General features: G+C 44.3%; 1 protein-coding gene and 1 non-coding gene across 8 annotated transcripts in view; both read left to right on the forward strand.

Annotated features, from left to right (window-relative positions):
* Positions 1-18,856, forward strand: part of ALDH1L1 (aldehyde dehydrogenase 1 family member L1) — an 84,844-nt gene that overhangs the window by 14,644 nt on the left and 51,344 nt on the right. For 6 of the 7 annotated variants that reach the window (XM_058437387.1, XM_032149922.2, XM_032149920.2 and 3 more), the window contains exons 2-5: positions 12,879-13,028; positions 15,242-15,476; positions 16,374-16,539; positions 18,376-18,477. In XM_058437387.1, coding sequence (XP_058293370.1) covers positions 12,879-13,028; positions 15,242-15,476; positions 16,374-16,539; positions 18,376-18,477 — 653 coding nt within the window. The remainder of the gene's footprint in view (positions 1-12,878; positions 13,029-15,241; positions 15,477-16,373; positions 16,540-18,375; positions 18,478-18,856) is intronic. The other variant, XM_058437385.1, reaches the window with a different exon arrangement.
* Positions 13,436-13,599, forward strand: LOC116467734 (U1 spliceosomal RNA). Its single transcript, XR_004247935.2, has one exon. It is a non-coding gene; the product is annotated as a U1 spliceosomal RNA (small nuclear RNA).

The raw sequence follows: 18,856 nt of genomic DNA on the forward strand, positions 1-18,856 counted from the left end.
ATCTTGTTAAAGTGATGAATATGTTTGTACAATGAAGACAACTTTTTTTGCCTTTTTAGGTTAGAGCTTCAGCATGAGAATTATACTTCAACACAGAAAGTTAGGTCTATAAGTGAAGTATAATAAAGTGTTCTGAAAAGAAGGAGACTACCTTACAACCCCGAGAAAAATATGCAGCACTAAGCCCTGGTTCCTTTTTTCCTTATTGTTTTGTCATTTTTTTAGAACTTTGGGAATTAAAATCTTTTTGCTTAAATGCTGAATTTATAAATTGAAACAGACTCTTGGGTTTTGTTATAAAGGCAAAGTAATAATACTTCTATGTATTTTATAGGGTTATATAGTATAATAACTTGAATTTATGGTTGGATTTGACTGAACCTACATAGATACTAATCTGAATGACTCATATATAGAAAATGTGCAGTATTTTAAGTATAAAAAAGTAAACTGGACTAGTTTGCTTTTGTTTTATAGTATAAATGAAAATGACCCAAACTATTTAATTGTCTGAGCAGAAATTATGAAAGAAAGATGTATTTTAGAGCTATATAACAGAGGGACATTTTAACTTGAATTCCCCAGTGGCAAAAGTAGTGTATAAACTAATGCTAGTGTATACACTACTGAAGTGCCAACTTATGTAACATTTTTTAATTTAATTTTTAAAATGAAAGATTTTTTTTTTTTCACTGTGAAGGGCAGTAACATTAAATTTTCCCCATGGGTACAAGTGAATGATTTATTTAGTACATTGACATACTTAACTATTAGCATTTTTGGGAAACTGGATTTGATATAAATTTATTTTGAAAAACATGGTTTATGAAATTTTATAATAAAATTATTAATAAAGACATTGTTAAGTTTCTATAAACATGCACTAAAAGTGGCAAGACAGAGTGGAGAAATGTAATTCTGACTGAGAAAAAAACTTTTTTCAGGGAAAGCAGATTTATGAAGAGAAAAATATACAGGCCTTTTGAATATACTTTCTTGGATATCCATTTTAATTAAGCTGAGCACTCTTTTTTATTAAGGGTAAGGGTAGAGATTGGAATTATATAAATGTTATGCCAAGTTAAATTAAAAGATTGAGTTATGTGCAGGAATTCCCTGTGATAATGAGAGGGATTTTTAGAGAAAGATCCCAGAAGCTGTTCTATCTGCCACAAATCAGACATGGAGAAGGGGACATGAACTTGAACAATGCCTTTAACCCTGGCCACTTCCTGGAGAGGGAGAATGGCAGAGGAGGTTTGACTGGTTGGAGCAGTTTTTGAACCGGTGGAGAAGGAGGAGGGGTGCTGTTTAAAGTAGAAGAAACCCTGAATATGGGGAACCTCTTGCCAGAATCTCTGAGATGCAGCTAAAGTAGTGTTAAGAGGAAAGTTTATAGCACTAAATGGCTTCATCGAGAAGATAGAAAGATCTCAAATTAACAAACTAACTTCACCTAAAGGAACTAGAAAAAATGAACAAACCAACCCCAAAGCCAGTCAAAGAAAAGAAGTAAAAATTAGAGGACTGAATGAAATTGAGATGCAAAAATCCATACAAAAGATCAATGAAACCAAGAGTTGGTTTTTCAAAAAATAAAAATAAGCAAGATCATTAGACCACTAGCTACATTAACACACAAAAAGAGAAGATCCAAATAAGTATAATCAGAAATGGCAAAGATGACATTTCAACCAATCCACAGAAATTAGAAAAGATTCTTAGAGAATACTGTGAACAAATATATGCACACAAATGAGAAAATCTAAAGGAAATGGATAAATTCCTGGAAACACACAATCTCCCAAGACTGAAGTAGGAAAAGATTGAAATGCTGAATAGACCAATATTGAGCTCTGAAACTGAATCAGTAATGAAAAAAACTACCAACCAAGGAAAGCTCAGGGCCAGATGGATTCACACCGAATTATACCAGACATACAAAGAAATAATGACACCAATCCTATTGAAAGTACTACAAAAAAATTGAAAAGGAGGGGATCCTACCTAACTCATTCTGTGAAGCCAGCATCTGCCTAATACCAAAATCTTGCAGTGACATAACAAAAAAAGAAAACTTCAGGCCAATATCCCCGATGAACATAGATACAAAAATCCTCAACAAAATACTCGCAAACCAAATCCAGCAGCACATCAAAAAATTAATATACTATGCTTAAGTGGGCTTTATTCTTGGGATGCAAGGCTGGTTTAACATACACAAATCAATAAATGTGATTCACCACAGAAACAGAATTAAAAGCAAAAACTATATGATCATCTCAATAGATACAGAAAAAGCTTTGGATAAAATCCAACATCCCTTCCATAAGCAAAAAACAAATAACCCCATTAAAAAATGGGCAAAGGACATGAACAGACACTTCCCAAAAAAACACAAGCAGCCAACAAAAATATTAAAATGTTCCTCATCACTAATCATTAGAGAAATGCAAATCAAAATCACAATGAGATACCATCTTACACTGGTCAGAATGGCTATTACTAAAAAGTCAATAAACAACAGTGCTGGTGAGGCTATAGAGAAAGCAACGCTTATACACTGTTGGTGGGCATGTAAATTAGTTCAGCCACTGTGGAAGTTTCTTAAAGAAAAGCTTAGAGATTTCTTAAAGAACTTAGAACTACCATCCTGCCCAGCAATCCCATTACTGGGTATATACCCAAAGGAAAATAGGGTATGAAAAATATGAAAAAGACACATGCACTCATATGTTCGTCATTGGACTATTCACAACAGCAGTGACAGGGAATCAACTTAGGTGCCCAACAATGGTGAATTGGATAAATAAAATGCAGTACATATACACCATGGAGTATTACACAACCATAAAAAAGAGTGAAAGCATGTCTTTTGCAGCAACATGGGTGGACTAGAGGCCATAATCCTAAGTGAATTAAGGCAGAAACAGAAAACCAGATACTGCATGTTCTCACTTGTGAGTGGGAGCTCAACGTTGAGCACACATACACATAAAATGGGAGCCGGGCGCGGTGGCTCACGCTTGTAATCCCAGCACTTTGGGAGGCCGAGGCGGGCGGATCACGAGGTCAGGAGATCGAGACCATGGTGAAACCCCGTCTCTACTAAAAATACAAAAAATTAGCCGGGTGTGGTGGCGGGCGCCTGTAGTCCCAGCTACTCGGAGAGGCTGAGGCAGGAGAATGGCGTGAACCCAGGAGGCGGAGCTTGCAGTGAGCCGAGATTGCGCCACTGCACTCTAGCCTGGGCGACAGAGCGAGACTCCGTCTCAAAAAAAAAAAAAAAAAGGGAGCCAAGATGGCCGAATAGGAACAGCTCCGGTCTCCAGCTCCCAGCCCCAGCGACACAGAAGACTGGTGATTTCTGCATTTCTGCTTGAGGTACCGGTTTCATCTCACTAGGGAGTGCCTAACAGTGGGTGCAGGACAGACGGTGAAGCGCACTGTGTGCGAGCCGAAGCAGGGCGAGGCATTGCCTCACTCGGGAAGTGCAAGGGGTCAGGGAGTTCCCTTTCCTAGTCAAAGAAAGGGGAAACAGACGGCACCTGGAATATCGGGTCAGTCCCATCCTAAAACTGCGCTTCTCCAACGGGCCTGGAAAACGGCACACTAGGAGATTGTGTCCCGCACCTGGCTCGGAGGGTCCTATGCCCACGGAGTCTCGCTGATTGCTAGCACAGCAGTCTGAGATCAAGCTGCAAGGCGGCAGCGAGGCTGGGGGAGGGGCGCCCGCCATTGCCCAGGCTTGCTTAGGTAAACAAAGCAGCCAGGAAGCTCGAACTGGGTGGAGCCCACCATAGCTCAAGGAGGCCTGCCTGCCTCTGTAGGCTCCACCTCTGGGGGCAGGGCACAGACAAACAAAAACTCAGCAAAGAACCTCCACAGACTTAAATGCCCCTGTCTGACTGACAGCTTTGAAGAGAGTAGTGGTTCTCCCAGCACGCAGCTGGAGATCTGAGAACAGACAGACTGCCTCCTAAAGTGGGTCCCTCACCCCTGAGCAGCCTAACTGGGAGGCACCCCCCCAGTAGGGTCAGACTGACACCTCATTCAACCGGGTACTCCTCTGAGACAAAACTTTCAGAGGAACTATCAGACAGCTGAATTTGTGGTCTCACGAAAATCCGCTGTTCTGCAGCCACCGCTGCTGACACCCAGCCAAACAGGGTCTGGAGTGGACCTCTAGTAAACTCCAACAGACCTGCAGCTGAGGGTCCTGTCTGGTAGAAGGAAAACTAACAAACAGAAAGGACTTCAACACCAAAAACCCATCTGTACATCACCATCACCAAAGACAAAAAGTAGATAAAACCGCAAAGATGGGGAAAAAACAGAGCAGAAAAACTGGAAACGCTAAACAACAGAGCACCTCTCCTCCTCCAAAGGAACGCAGTTCCTCACCAGCAACGGAACAAAGCTGGATGGAGGATGACTTTGATGAGTTGAGAGAAGAAGGCTTCAGACGATCAAACTACTCTGAGCTACGAGAGGAAATTCAAAACAATAGCAAAGAAGTTAAAAACTTTGAAAAAAAATTAGAAGGATGGATAACTAGAATAACCAATGGAGAGAAGGGCTTAAAGGAGCTGATGGAGCTGAAAGCCAAGTTTCGAGAACTACGCGAAGATTGCAGAAGCCTCAGTAGCAGATGTGATCAACTGGAAGAAAGGGTATCACTGATGGAAGATGAAATGAATGAAATGAAGAGAGAAGGGAAGTTTAGAGAAAAAAGAATAAAAAGAAATGAACAAAGCCTCCAAGAAATTTGGGACTATGTGAAAAGACCAAACCTACGTCTGATTGGTGTACCTGAAAATGATGGGGAGAATGGAACCAAGTTGGAAAACACTCTGCAAGATATTATCCAGGAGAACTTCCCCAATCTAGCAAGGCAGGCCAGCATTCAGATTCAGGAAATACAGAGAACGCCACAAAGATACTCCTCGAGAAGGGCAACTCCAAGACACATAATTGTCAGATTCACCAAAGTTGAAATGAAGGAAAAAATGTTAAGGGCAGCCAGAGAGAAAGGTCGGGTTACCCACAAAGGGAAGCCCATCAGACTAACAGCTGATCTCTCAGCAGAAACTCTACAAGCCAGAAGAGAGTGGGGGCCGATATTCAACATTCTTAAAGAAAAGAATTTTCAACCCAGAATTTGCTATCCCGCCAAACTAAGCTTCATAAGTGAAGGAGAAATAAAATACTTTACAGACAAGCAAACGCTGAGTGATTTTGTCACCACCAGGCCTGCCCTAAAAGAGCTCCTGAAGGAAGCACTAAACATGGAAAGGAACAACCGGTTCCAGCCACTGCAAAAACATGCCAAATTGTAAAGACCATCGAGGCTAGGAAGAAACTATAGCAACTAACGAGCAAAATAACCAACTAACATCATAATGACAGGATCAGATTCACACATAACAATATTAACGTTAAATGTAAATGGGCTAAATGCTCCAATCAAAAGACACAGACTGGCAAACTGGATAAGGAGTCAGGACCCATCAGTGTGCTGTATTCAGGAAACCCATCTCACGTGCAGAGACACACATAGACTCAAAATAAAGGGATGGAGGAAGATCTATCAAGCAACTGGAAAACAAAAAAAGGCAGGGGTTGCAATCCTAGTCTCTGATAAAATAGACTTTAAACCAACAAAGATCATAAGAGACAAAGAAGGCCATTACATAATGGTAAAGGGATCAATTCAACAAGAAGAGCTAACTATCCTAAATATATATGCACCCAACACAGGAGCACCCAGATTCATAAAGCAAGTCCTCAGTGACCTACAAAGGGACTTAAACTCCCACACAATAATAATGGGAGATTTTAACACCCCACTGTCAGCATTAGACAGATCAACGAGACAGAAAGTTAACAAGGATATCCAGGAATTGAACTCAGCTCTGCACCAAGCAGACCTAATAGACATCTACAGAACTCTCCACCCCAAGTCAACAGAATATACATTTTTTTCAGCACCACACCACACCTATTCCAAAATTGACCACATAGTTGGAAGTAAAGCTCTCCTCAGCAAATGTTAAACAACAGAAATTATAACAAACTGTCTCTCAGACCACAGTGCAATCAAACTAGAACTCAGGATTAAGAAACTCACTCAAAACCGCTCAACTACATGGAAACTGAACAACCTGCTCCTGAATGACTATTGGGTACATAATGAAATGAAGGCAGAAATAAAGATGTTCTTTGAAACCAACGAGAACAAAGACACAACATACCAGAATCTCTGGGACACATTCAAAGCAGTGTGTAGAGGGAAATTTATAGCACTAAATGCCCACAAGAGAAAGCAGGAAAGATCCAAAATTGACACCCTAACATCACAATTAAAAGAACTAGAAAAGCAAGAGCAAACACATTCAAAAGCTAGCAGAAGGCTAGAAATAACTAAAATCAGAGCAGAACTGAAGGAAATAGAGACACAAAAAACCCTTCAAAAAATTAATGAATCCAGGAGCTGGTTTTTTGAAAAGATCAACAAAATTGATGGACCGCTAGCAAGACTAATAAAGAAGAAAAGAGAGAAGAATCAAATAGATGCAATAAAAAACGAAAAAGGGGATATCACCACCGATCCCACAGAAATACAATCTACCATCAGAGAATACTACAAACACCTCTATGCAAATAAGCTAGAAAATCTAGAAGAAATGGATAAATTCCTCGACAAATACACCCTCCCAAGACTAAACCAGGAAGAAGTTGAATCTCTGAATAGACCAATAACAGCTTCTGAAATTGTGGCAATAATCAATAGCTTACCAACCAAAAAGAGTCCAGGACCTGATGGATTCACAGCTGAATTCTACCAGAGGTACAAGGAGGAACTGGTACCATTCCTTCTGAAAGTATTCCAATCAATAGAAAAAGAGGGAATCCTCCCTAACACATTTTATGAAGCCAGCATCATCCTGATACCAAAACCTGGCAGAGACATAACCAAAAAAGAGAATTTCAGACCAATATCCTTGATGAACATTGATGCAAAAATCCTCAATAAAATACTGGCAAACCGAATCCAGCAGCACATCAAAAAGCTTATCCACCATGATCAAGTGGGCTTCATCCCTGGGATGCAAGGCTGGTTCAACATACGCAAATCAATAAATGTAATCCAGCATATAAACAGAACCAAAGACAAAAACCACATGATTACCTCAATAGATGCAGAAAAGGCCTTTGACAAAATTCAACATCTCTTCATGCTAAAAACTCTCAATAAATTAGGTATTGATGGGACGTATCTCAAAATAATAAGAGCTATCTATGACAAACCCACAGCCAATATCATACTGAATGGGCAAAAACTGGAAGCATTCCCTCTGAAAACTGGCACAAGACAGGGATGCCCTCTCTCACCGCTCCTTTTCAACATAGTGCTGGAAGTTCTGGCCAGAGCAATCAGGCAGGAGAAGGAAATAAAGGGTATTCAATTAGGAAAAGAGGAAGTCAAATTGTCCCTGTTTGCAGATGACATGATTGTATATCTAGAAAACCCCATTGTCTCAGCCCGAAATCTCCTTAAGCTGATTAGCAACTTCAGCAAAGTCTCAGGATACAAAATTAATGTACAAAAATCACAAGCATTCTTGTACACCAATAACAGACAAACAGAGAGCCAAATCATGAGCGAACTCCCATTCACAATTGCTTCAAAGAGAATAAAATACCTAGGAATCCAACTTACAAGGGATGTGAAGGACCTCTTCAAGGAGAACTACAAACCACTGCTCAATGAAATAAAAGAGGATACAAACAAATGGAAGAACATTCCATGCTCATGGGTTGGAAGAATCAATATCGTGAAAATGGCCATACTGCCCAAGGTAATTTATAGATTCAATGCCATCCCCATCAAGCTACCAATGACTTTCTTCACAGAATTGGAAAAAACTACTTTAAAGTTCATATGGAACCAAAAAAGAGCCCGCATCGCCAAGTCAATCCTAAGCCAAAAGAACAAAGCTGGAGGCATCACGCTACCTGACTTTAAACTATACTACAAGGCTACAGTAACCAAAACAGCATGGTACTGGTACCACAACAGAGACATAGATCAATGGAACAGAACAGAGCCCTCAGAAATGACGCCGCATAGCTACAACTATCTGATCTTTGACAAACCTGACAAAAACAAGAAATGGGGAAAGGATTCCCTATTTAATAAATGGTGCTGGGAAAACTGGCTAGCCATATGTAGAAAGCTGAAACTGGATCCCTTCCTTACACCTTATACAAAAATTAATTCAAGATGGATTAAAGACTTATATGTTAGACCTAAAACCATTAAAATCCTACAAGAAAACCTAGGCAATACCATTCAGGACATAGGCGTGGGCAAGGACTTCATGTCTAAAACACCAAAAGCAATGGCAACAAAAGCCAAAATCGACAAATGGGATCTCATTAAACTAAAGAGCTTCTGCACAGCAAAAGAAACTATCATCAGAGTGAACAGGCAACCTACAGAATGGGAGAAAATTTTTGCAACCTATTCATCTGACAAAGGGCTAATATCCAGAATCTACAATGAACTCAAACAAATTTACAAGAAAAAAACAAACAACCCCATCAAAAAGTGGGCAGAGGACATGAACAGACACTTCTCAAAAGAAGACATTTATGCAGCCGAAAAACACATGAAGAAATGCTCATCATCACTGGCCATCAGAGAAATGCAAATCAAAACCACAGTGAGATACCATCTTACACCAGTTAGAATGGCCATCATTAAAAAATCAGGAAACAACAGGTGCTGGAGAGGATGTGGAGAAATAGGAACACTTTTACACTGTTGGTGGGACTGTAAACTAGTTCAACCATTGTGGAAGTCAGTGTGGCGATTCCTCAGGGATCTCGAACTAGAAATACCATTTGACCCAGCCATCCCATTACTGGGTATATACCCAAAGGACTATAAATCATGCTGCTATAAAGACACATGCACACGTATGTTTATTGCGGCACTATTCACAATAGCAAAGAGTTGGAACCAACCCAAATGTCCAACAACGATAGACTGGATTAAGAAAATGTGGCACATATACACCATGGAATACTATGCAGCCATAAAAAATGATGAGTTCGTGTCCTTTGTAGGGACATGGATGAAACTGGAAAACATCATTCTCAGTAAACTATCGCAAGGACAAAAAACCAAACACCGCATGTTCTCACTCATAGGTGGGAATTGAACAATGAGAACTCATGGACACAGGAAGGGGAACATCACACTCCGGGAACTGTTGTGGGGTGGGGGGAGGGGGGAGGGACAGCATTAGGAGATACACCTAATGCTAAAGGACGAGTTAATGGGTGCAGGAAATCAACATGGCACATGGATACATATGTAACAAACCTGCACATTGTCACATTGTGCACATGTACCCTAAAACCCTAAAGTATAATAAAAAAGAAAAAAATAAAAAAAAAAAAATGGGAACAACAGACACTGCAGACCGCTAGAGGGAGTAGGGGAATGGGTTGAAAAAACTCTGTTGGATACTGTGGTTACTACCTGGGTGCAATATATTCATATATCAAACCTACACCTGCACCCCCTGTTTCTAAAATAAAAGTTGAAAGAAAGAGAAAACTACACCAAAACCTGAATAGGACATTTGTTACAAGGAAGTATTTGACACATCAATATTTCTTTTCTTCTTTTCTGCCTCACCCCGCCCCACCCCGCCCTGCCTTGCCTTGCCTTTTTTTTTTTTTTTTTTTTTTTTTGAGACGTAGTCTCACTCTGTTGCCCAGGCTGGAGTGCTGTGGTGGGGTCTCAGCTCACTCCAGTCTCAACCTCCCAGACTCAAGTGATTCTCCTGCGTCAGCCTCCCAAGTAGCTGGGACTACAGGCACGCACTACCATGTCCAGCTATTTTTTGTTTTTGTAGAGATGGGGTCTCACCATGTTGCACAGGCTGGTCTTGAACTCCTGGCCTCTAGCAATCTGCCCACCTCAGCTGGGGTTGCAGTCATGAGCCACTGGGACTGTTTCACGTCAATATTTCTTACAAGCATAGATTTAAAAACAAATAAAATACTAGCTCTTCAAATTCAGAGATATATAGAAAGGTAATACATCATGGTCAAGTGGTATTCATTCCAAGAATGCAAAGGTGGCTTAACATTTAAAAATCAATCATTATGATCCACCAAAATAAGATAAAAATCTCATGACTTATAGGAAGAACATTTGGTAAACGTCAATTCCTTGTCGTGATTGGCAGCCAGAAATATATTAATAAGACAACTATCATAATATGCTAGTCTATCTACCAAAATTCCCCAAAGCTAACCAATGGTCAAATATTGAATGGTTTCTTCCCAAGGTCACAGGAATGAGACAGGAACTACTATCACCATCTGTATTCAATATTGTAGTGGATATATTGGCAAGTGCAATAAGAAAGTAAATGAAATGAAAGACTTCAGGATTGGAAAGAAAGAATTAAAACCAACATCATAACATGATTATATACTTAGAAAACCACAAAGAATCTACACAGTATGAAAATTTATACGTGAAGCAATTAAGGTGCTGGTTAATACAATGTCAATGTACAAAATCAATTGTATTTCTATATGCTAACAACAAAAAAGACAAACCAATTCTTAAAATGGGTCAAAACTCGAATAAACATTTCTCCAAAGAAGGTATACAAATGGCCAAAAAGCACATGAAAAGATGTTTAACATCATGATTCAATAGGAAAATACAAATCAAAACCACAATGAAATACCATTCACAACTACTAGGTAGATCAGCTACAATAAAGCTTTAGGTTATGTATCTTTACCACTACAACAAAAAACATTTTTAAGCTATACTAAATGCAAAGATAGACAAACTGACCAAAGGTTCAAAGATAGATGTATACATGTATGATCCTTTTCAATGAAGAAATGTCTTTTTAGTAACTAGTGCTGAGTTAATTTTATATCCATATGGAAAAAAAATTCTGGACTTCTACCTTACATTGTATGAAAAAATCAGTTCCAGAGGGATTGCACATCTAATGTAAAAGGCAAAACAATAAAGATCTTGAACGACAAGGAGAACATCTTCATGAACTTGGAGTAGGCACAGATGTTTTAAGTAGAATACAAGAACCACTAAACATAAAGGAAATGTTTGCTAAAATGTACTATATTAAGTTTAAGAACGTCTGTTTATCAAAAGACATTATACAAGGATGAAAAAGGCAAGCCACAGAATTAGGGAAGATGTTTTCCATACACATATGTGACAAAGAACTCTTAGTCTAGATGATTAAAAAACAAAACAGAACAACAAAACAAAAAAACTCCCTTTCAATAACAATAAAACCACTCAATGGAAAAAAACAGACTAAAGATTTGAAGAGATGATTCCCACCAAAGGATATCCAAATGACCAAGAAACATAAGAAAAGGCATCCGACTTCATTGGTCATCAGGGAATTGCAAATTAAACCCCAATGAGACAGCTGTATTTCATGTTAGGAAAAGAGCTAAAATGAAGACACAAGCCAAGATGGAGAGCACATGGAAGTGGAAACTGATACAACCACTGGAAAACTGGCAGCATCTGTTAAAGCTGGAAATTTTCACACCTATGACCCAGGAATTCCACCCTAAGTACATACCTGACAGAGATGTGTACATATGTACCATGAAGACCATGTGCAAGAATCTTTGTAGCATCCTATTTGTAATACCTTCAAACTGGTAACTACTCAAATTCCATTAACAGTAGAATGAATAAATGAACTACAGGTCATCCACATATCAAAATACTCTGCAGCAATGAGAATAAACTCAGTACAACTACATGCAACCACAAAGATAATGTTGAGGGAGAAAATCTGCAAAACACTGTATGATTCCATTTATGTAAAATGAATACATATAAAGGGGATATACACATCAGGCAAAACCATCTGATGCCGTTAGAAGTCCTATCATTCTTGGTGAGTGTAGTGACTAGAAGACGCTTAAGGAGCTCCTGGAGTTTTTCTCTTTCTGCTGGTGTTGACAGTGTTGTGTTTGGTTTGTGAAATTCATTGAGCTACACATCTATGATTTGTGCACTTTCTGTATGTATGTAGTATACATTACTTTAATGCAATTTTCCAAAAAAATTCTTATTTTGGTAAATGGACAATTTAAAGAACTGTATTAAGTGAATAACAGTTAATGTTTTACAGATATGTGTGAGGTGAATGAATGACCAATCTTTGGAGAATGTGCATGATTAGCTAGGCTTCATTCTACACATTTTCCTTAGTGGAGCCCCATTCCACTTTCCACCACCTTCATCCTCAGGCCCGCCCACCCAGGCCCCTTTTCTGTTGCAGCTCAGCTGGACAGCCCCTTTGGTGGGGACTCCCCTTGCTCCTTTTGTGACTCCTGGCTCAGAAGAATAAGCCTAATTTGTAGGCTGAAAGCTATTTGAGAGATGTGGCATCTTTCTCATGAACAAGTGTGACTTGACCAAGGCCATAGAACTGGTTAGTTACAGAAATATGCTCAAATACATATCAAACATCTTGACACCCAACATTCCATGCCAGTTTGGAAGGTTTCAAAAAGAAATCCCCTAATTCTACAATCTATTTCCAGCTCACCTGCTGTGCCATTGAATATTCTGACATTAGGGATCCACTGGGTCATGTGTACATGTTTCCTCTGGTCTGTCTTACAGTGGTAGTCTCCCCTCAGTGGACTGCCACCCACAGAGCCACAGAGGGGACTGGGGTAGAGCAGGCCAGGTGCCATGAACTGCCCTGTCTTGAACCAGGGCTGGCTTCTCTGAGACCAGCGATCTCTGTCTAATTGCTGCCTTATTCCTTCTCCAGGTCCTTCCAACCCTCCTGCTGCCATGAAGATTGCAGTGATTGGACAGAGCCTGTTTGGCCAGGAAGTTTACTGCCACCTGAGGAAGGAGGGCCACGAAGTGGTGGGTGTGTTCACTGTTCCAGACAAGGATGGGAAGGCCGACCCCCTGGGTGAGTGAACCAATGGAGCAGGGAAGCTGATGGAGGGCAGCCCGCCCATCCAGGTAGAAGGGAAGCAGTGGGTGGGAGTCTGGGAGCAGAAGTCTGCAGGGCCTGTGCTCTAGCTGGGAGGCAGCCACAAGTGGTCTACCTTGAATCCTGCTCCAGTGCCAACAGGCTGCTGGGCTTTTCTGGAATAAAGTGGACATCCCCTCCCCACCTGATCATGGGGTGGCGTTAGGGTCCTGGAGAAGGGCTATAGAGAAGCCCAGCCTGGTCCCAGGTCCCACACAGAGCTTCTCTGACCCAGCACCCATGCTTGGGAAGGTCTCCATGTTCTGAACTGGGGGTCCATGTTCTGAAAGGTGGGCATGCACGGCATCACCATTGTTGGGGCTGCCGTCAAAACACACAGTGCTCTACTTACCTGGCAGGGGAGAGACCATGATCACGAAGGTGGTTTTCCCAGGGTGAGTCTTCTCCATTGTACTCTGGATGTGCTGATCCCTGCAATTTCCCCAAATGTGGGAAACTCAACTGCATAATTTGTGGTAATGGGGAACTGCATTTGCACTCTCCCCTGGCATTTTAATTTTTTAAAAGAAAAGAAAAAATCACAGAGAGTACTGAGCCCACCCTGGGTGTTTCTGATTCAGAATGAGGTGGAAAAGTCAGAATTAGGTGAAATTTTTAACCTGGGACAAGTTCCTGGGAGATACTGGCGTTTCTGGTACTAGGAGAAGCACATTTTGAGAATCACGGGTCTGGGCCACTGCCTTTGAGCTGGGAAACTCAGCAGACAGGATGCAGAGGCTTCATCTTGGATGAACAGACCCTCTAGGAACACTGACTGGTCCTTCTCAGGCCTGATGGAGACAGACTGTGGGGCAGGGCTTAAGGATAGAGGGCCAGGGTTAGGAAAGGAGGCTGGTAGGCCTGGCCAGGCACAGAGGTGTGGTTTGTTAAGGAACAGCCAGTCTCCTTCAGTGGGGAAGCTGCAGCCTGGCCCTAGAATCAGCTCGAACACCCAACACCCAGTGCCAGCCAGGCTTCAGTCTTGGACCTGACCACAAGTGACCCATGACATACCCTGACCCCACCACAGCCTGGGTCCTACACCCAGCCACTAAGTGACCACTGACCCTAGCTGCTGACCCTGGACCCAGACCAGGCCTGCCTGGGACTCCTACTTGACCTTGATCTCAGATGTCCTGCAGCAGTATTTCATTGGTCACTGTGGGACAGCTTTTGCAAGTGCAGTCCAATCTGCTGACATCACATCCCACCCTCTCTCAAAACTACCAGACACCAGGACAGAGTGACAGAGGAGGAGGCCGGAAAGGAGAGCCAGTCCAGTCAGGGCCCAAACATCACACCAGAGGCTCTAACAGAGAACTGAGTACAAAGAAGTGTTCCTTGGGTATTGAAGAGTGGAAGGCAGAGAGCCCAAAGTTATTGGGGACAGTGACTGCAGGAAGCAGCTGCCCACTCTAAGGCTGAGATAAAGGAGGAAGCTTTAACTACAAAAACCTGGGAGCTTGGGCCTGTAATCCAGACCTGTAAGGAGGGTGTGCTGGTGACTGGGCAGGAGGAGGGGCCCTGCAGGCTGTATATGGTCCTCTGGGGTGTGTGTGTGTGTGTGTGTGCATGTGTGCATATTGAGGCTAGTTCTGCAGATGATGGAAAAACTGATTTAGCCATTGCTCTGAGAAGGAACGACTGTGACTGAGATGAAGAAGCTGGGCTGGGGGAGGCTCACAGGACAGGAACCCACTGGACAGAAAGGAGTGAGGATGCCCTGTTGCCCTTCTTCCCCTTCTTCCTTCATCAGGGAACAGCTGACAAAGCAGAAATGCCATCTGCAGGGGGGCAGTCCCCATCACAGAGTGAGCAGTAGAGGGGGCTGGAAGACAGTAACTCAGTGATGGGGATGGCAAGGCCTCAGGAGAGGAGCGAGGGCAGAGGTCAGCCATCTGGGGTCTAGAAGAGGGAGGCACTCAGAGGTCCTGGGGTTCAGAAGAAGTCAGAGTGCAGGCAGGGCAGTCCCCAGAGCCTCATGCTTGGCTGGTGCGTCCGTCTGTGTTGCCCAGTGGAGCCTGGCTGGGGTGTGGGTGAGGAGGCAGGAATGGAGAGAAGGCCTATGAGCTGCTCTGCTGGGAAGGCAGAGGTGGCTGCGTGTGGGTGGGTGATGGAGAGGGGCCAGTTTCTTATCCACCGTCCCACAGGTCTGGAAGCTGAGAAGGATGGAGTGCCGGTATTCAAGTTCTCCCGGTGGCGTGCAAAAGGACAGGCTTTGCCTGATGTGGTGGCAAAATACCAGGCTTTGGGGGCTGAGCTCAACGTCCTGCCCTTCTGCAGCCAGTTCATCCCCATGGAGATAATCAATGCGCCCCAGCATGGCTCCATCATCTATCACCCATCACTGCTCCCTAGGCACCGAGGGGCCTCGGCCATCAACTGGTGAGATGGGGCAAAAACACAGGGGCCATCCCCATACATGTCCCTCCATCAGCCTGACTTGTCGCTTTCCATTAGCCCAAAGCATTTCTAGGGCTGCAGAGTGGGCATGATGCAGGTGCCTGTCCTGTGGCTGCCAGGTGTCAGCCACAGAACAGGCTGTGCACGTTATCGATGAGTGAAGGCTCTGCAGCACTGGGAGCAGGTGTTGCTAAGCACTCTGCATTCCCACAGTTATTGGAGAAGCTGGCACTGTCAGTGTTCCCATCCCCCAGCTGAGACAGAGAGGGCACCAGAAGGTGCAAGGACAGAGAGGGCACCAGGAGGCGCAGGGGCCAGGGTGCCACCCCAGGCGGTGGGCTGGTGGTCCTACTCTAACTTCCACTACCGCTGCTCTAGGCAGCACACTTTGTAGAAAGAGATAAAGACGGAGCAAAGCATGGCCTCCACAAGGTACTCTGAGGTGACAGAATTCCCAAGAAGACAACAAATGGGGTGACAAGGCAGATGGGTGGTCAAAGAGGGAAGACATTTGAGTTGAAAAAAGACAGTGGATTTGTAGTCAGACTGGTCTGTTGGGATTCAGGCTCTCTTATCTTTGTGGGTGTCACTTCACTTTTCTGGGCCTTAGTTTCCCTATCTGTAAACCGAGTATACCTGTTATCCCTGCCGTGAGGACTCACTTACATAAGGCATACAGAGCTTTTAGCACAATTCCTGGCCCATGCTTGTTATCAATACATGCTGTTTTCCTTCTTCCGTTTCCCGCCGTAGCCGGTGTCAGTCCTACCCCTGGGAAGAGAGGGCCTCCTGGAGGGCGGCAGGTCCACGGGCCTGTACCCAGGGCATCCTCGGTGGCCCTTCGTCGCGGACTCCAGGTTTCACTCTTCTGCTTCCTAGGACCCTCATTCACGGAGATAAGAAAGGGGGCTTTTCCATCTTCTGGGCGGACGATGGTCTGGACACCGGAGACCTGCTGCTGCAGAAGGAGTGTGAGGTGCTCCCGGACGACACCGTGAGCACGCTGTACAACCGCTTCCTCTTCCCGGAAGGCATCAAAGGGATGGTGAGGGCCTGGAGCCGGCCGCGCCCTGCCTGCCCCGATGCAGCCTCAAGCATCCTCCCTAGACCCAGCCCACCGCTCCTGGAGGCCAGGAATCTGTTCCCCAAATTCAGGATTCTAGAGGGAGAGCAGCTCTCGCTTCAAGGTTTCAGAGGCAGGATTAGGACAAACAGTGTATTGTATTATGAGGGACTCTTGCTCACAACGGACGGAACCCAACTCAAAAAGCGTTTGGCAAAAAGGGGACATTTTGGGGCCCGTTCAATAGACAAGGCTAAAGGCAGGGACTGGGTCACGCCCTGCTGAATCCAGGAGCTTCAACTATGACATCGTTAGGATTCTATTTCTGTCTCCTTCACTCATTGATTCTGCTTTTCTCTGTGTGATTAGCTTCATTCTCAGTTTGGCTGCCCTGAATTAGAGGAAAGATAGCCACTATAGCTCAAGGCTTCTAATTCTTGATTCCAGGAAAAGAGAAACACTTCTCCTAGAATTCATCAATCACAAATCAGGGGAGATTCTGATTGGCCAGTTTGGGGGTCATGTGATCCTCATGAGCCAATCACCAGCTGGGGTGATGGAGTGCTCTGATAGGCTGTCTCAGTCACATGCTTCCTGCTGGGAAGGCCGTGACCTGTGGTCACATGGCCTGAGCGGCAGGGCAGTTCAGTCACCTGCGCAGCTGGTACTGCTGACAGGCAGGGTGGCAGCCTATGGGCCTGAGCCCACAGCTGCAGGAGGGGCCCGGGGATCATAAGTGAGGGCTGCTTGCCCCTGCCCGAGGGCGGGCTGGCAGGGACGGCCAGAGGCAGAGGTGCTGTCCAGGCATGCAGCAGGAGGGAAGGAGGCCCTGGGGAGCCCTTGCTGTTCGGGCGCAGCAGGAAGAGCAGCTGCAGTGTCCACCGTCCCCTCGTCCTCCTCAGCTCCTGGCCATTGCCTTTTATTTTTTGGTTGTGTTAAACTTGTCTTCCCCACAGACTGACGAGCTCACAAAAATAGTGAACAAAGTAGAGTTGCTGGAGATTTAGTGGTACAGAGAAGGGGCTTACGTGTGCTTCCCACGGCAAGCAACTCAAAATGCTCCTTGAAGCTGCACTGCCCAACAAGGCAGCCACTGGTAACATGCAGCTATTAAATTAATTAAAATGAATTATACTAAAAAATTCAGTTCCTCAGTCTCAGCCACATTCTAAGACCCCTGGCCACCGTGTTGGACTGTATAGACTTGGAATTCATCCATCACCACAGAGGACTCCATCGGGCAGCCCTGCTTCAGATGCTCTGACACCCGGTCACTTCCCATTCTTGGCACCTTCCGGTCTCTTCCCTCAGGCTCTTACTCACGTGGGCCCAGGCTCCTTGGCTTTCCTTCTCCCTCTCCCCTGATTCCTTTCCCACCACCTTCCTCTTTCCTGTCACAGAGAAACTACTTCCTGCTTCATCTCAGACCTCCAAACTTCTACCTACAAGCCTACCACGGGGCTCAGGACGCACTCTCTTTAAAGGCAGAGAAGGCTTAGACAGCAACATGGACATTTGTGTCTGTGTTATACCTGCAGGGCTTTACGGTTTATATAATCTTCTAAGATCTCAGAAGATGTAAGGTCTATGTAATCTAAACCTTTGCCAGGTAGAGACGACAGGTCTGTGTCTGTTGTGCAATAGAAGTTAGGTTCACACTGACTTCCTTGTTCATATGGCAGGTGTTTCTTGGGTACCTGCTGTGTGCCGGGCAAGTCTGGTCAGCCTGGGGAAGGGTCCAGGCTCAATGTGGGCCCTGGGGCTGGGAAGGAGGCAAAGTCCTACTGCTGGGGATAGCAACCCACCGGATCTCTCCAGGTGCAGGCCGTGAGGCTGATCGCTGAGGGCAAAGCCCCCAGACTCCCTCAGCCTGAGGAAGGAGCCACCTATGAGGGGATTCAGAAGAAGGAGTCAGCCAAGGTGAGTGCTGGGTCCCTCCACACCCTCATCCTGCCTGTGAGCAGACTGGGGTTGTAGAGGGCAGCCTGAAGAGGCTGGGATTCAGCCTAGATGGTGCAGGTTGTAATTCTTTGAGGCCAGAAGACAGGGCAGCCCAGGTCAGGGATGTATGAAGAGAGCCGTGGAGGAGGAGGACCCTGGCACTTGGTAGGGCAGCGAACAGGGTCCATTCCAGGTTCTTTCCTGTTCCTCTTTAGGAGGAATGGGCAGGCAAAGCCCACAGGGAGAAAAGAGTGGGAGTTAGGGGGCAAGACGTCAGCCGTAGTGTGAGCAGTCTTCAAGGCAAGGTATGAGGGACAGTGCGGGTCTCTGGAGCAATAGCCGGTCAAGGAGCCTCAGA

Source organism: Hylobates moloch, unplaced genomic scaffold (genome assembly GCF_009828535.3).
Source record: "Hylobates moloch isolate HMO894 unplaced genomic scaffold, HMol_V3 SCAFFOLD_4, whole genome shotgun sequence".
NCBI classification, from domain to species: Eukaryota; Metazoa; Chordata; class Mammalia; order Primates; family Hylobatidae; genus Hylobates; species Hylobates moloch.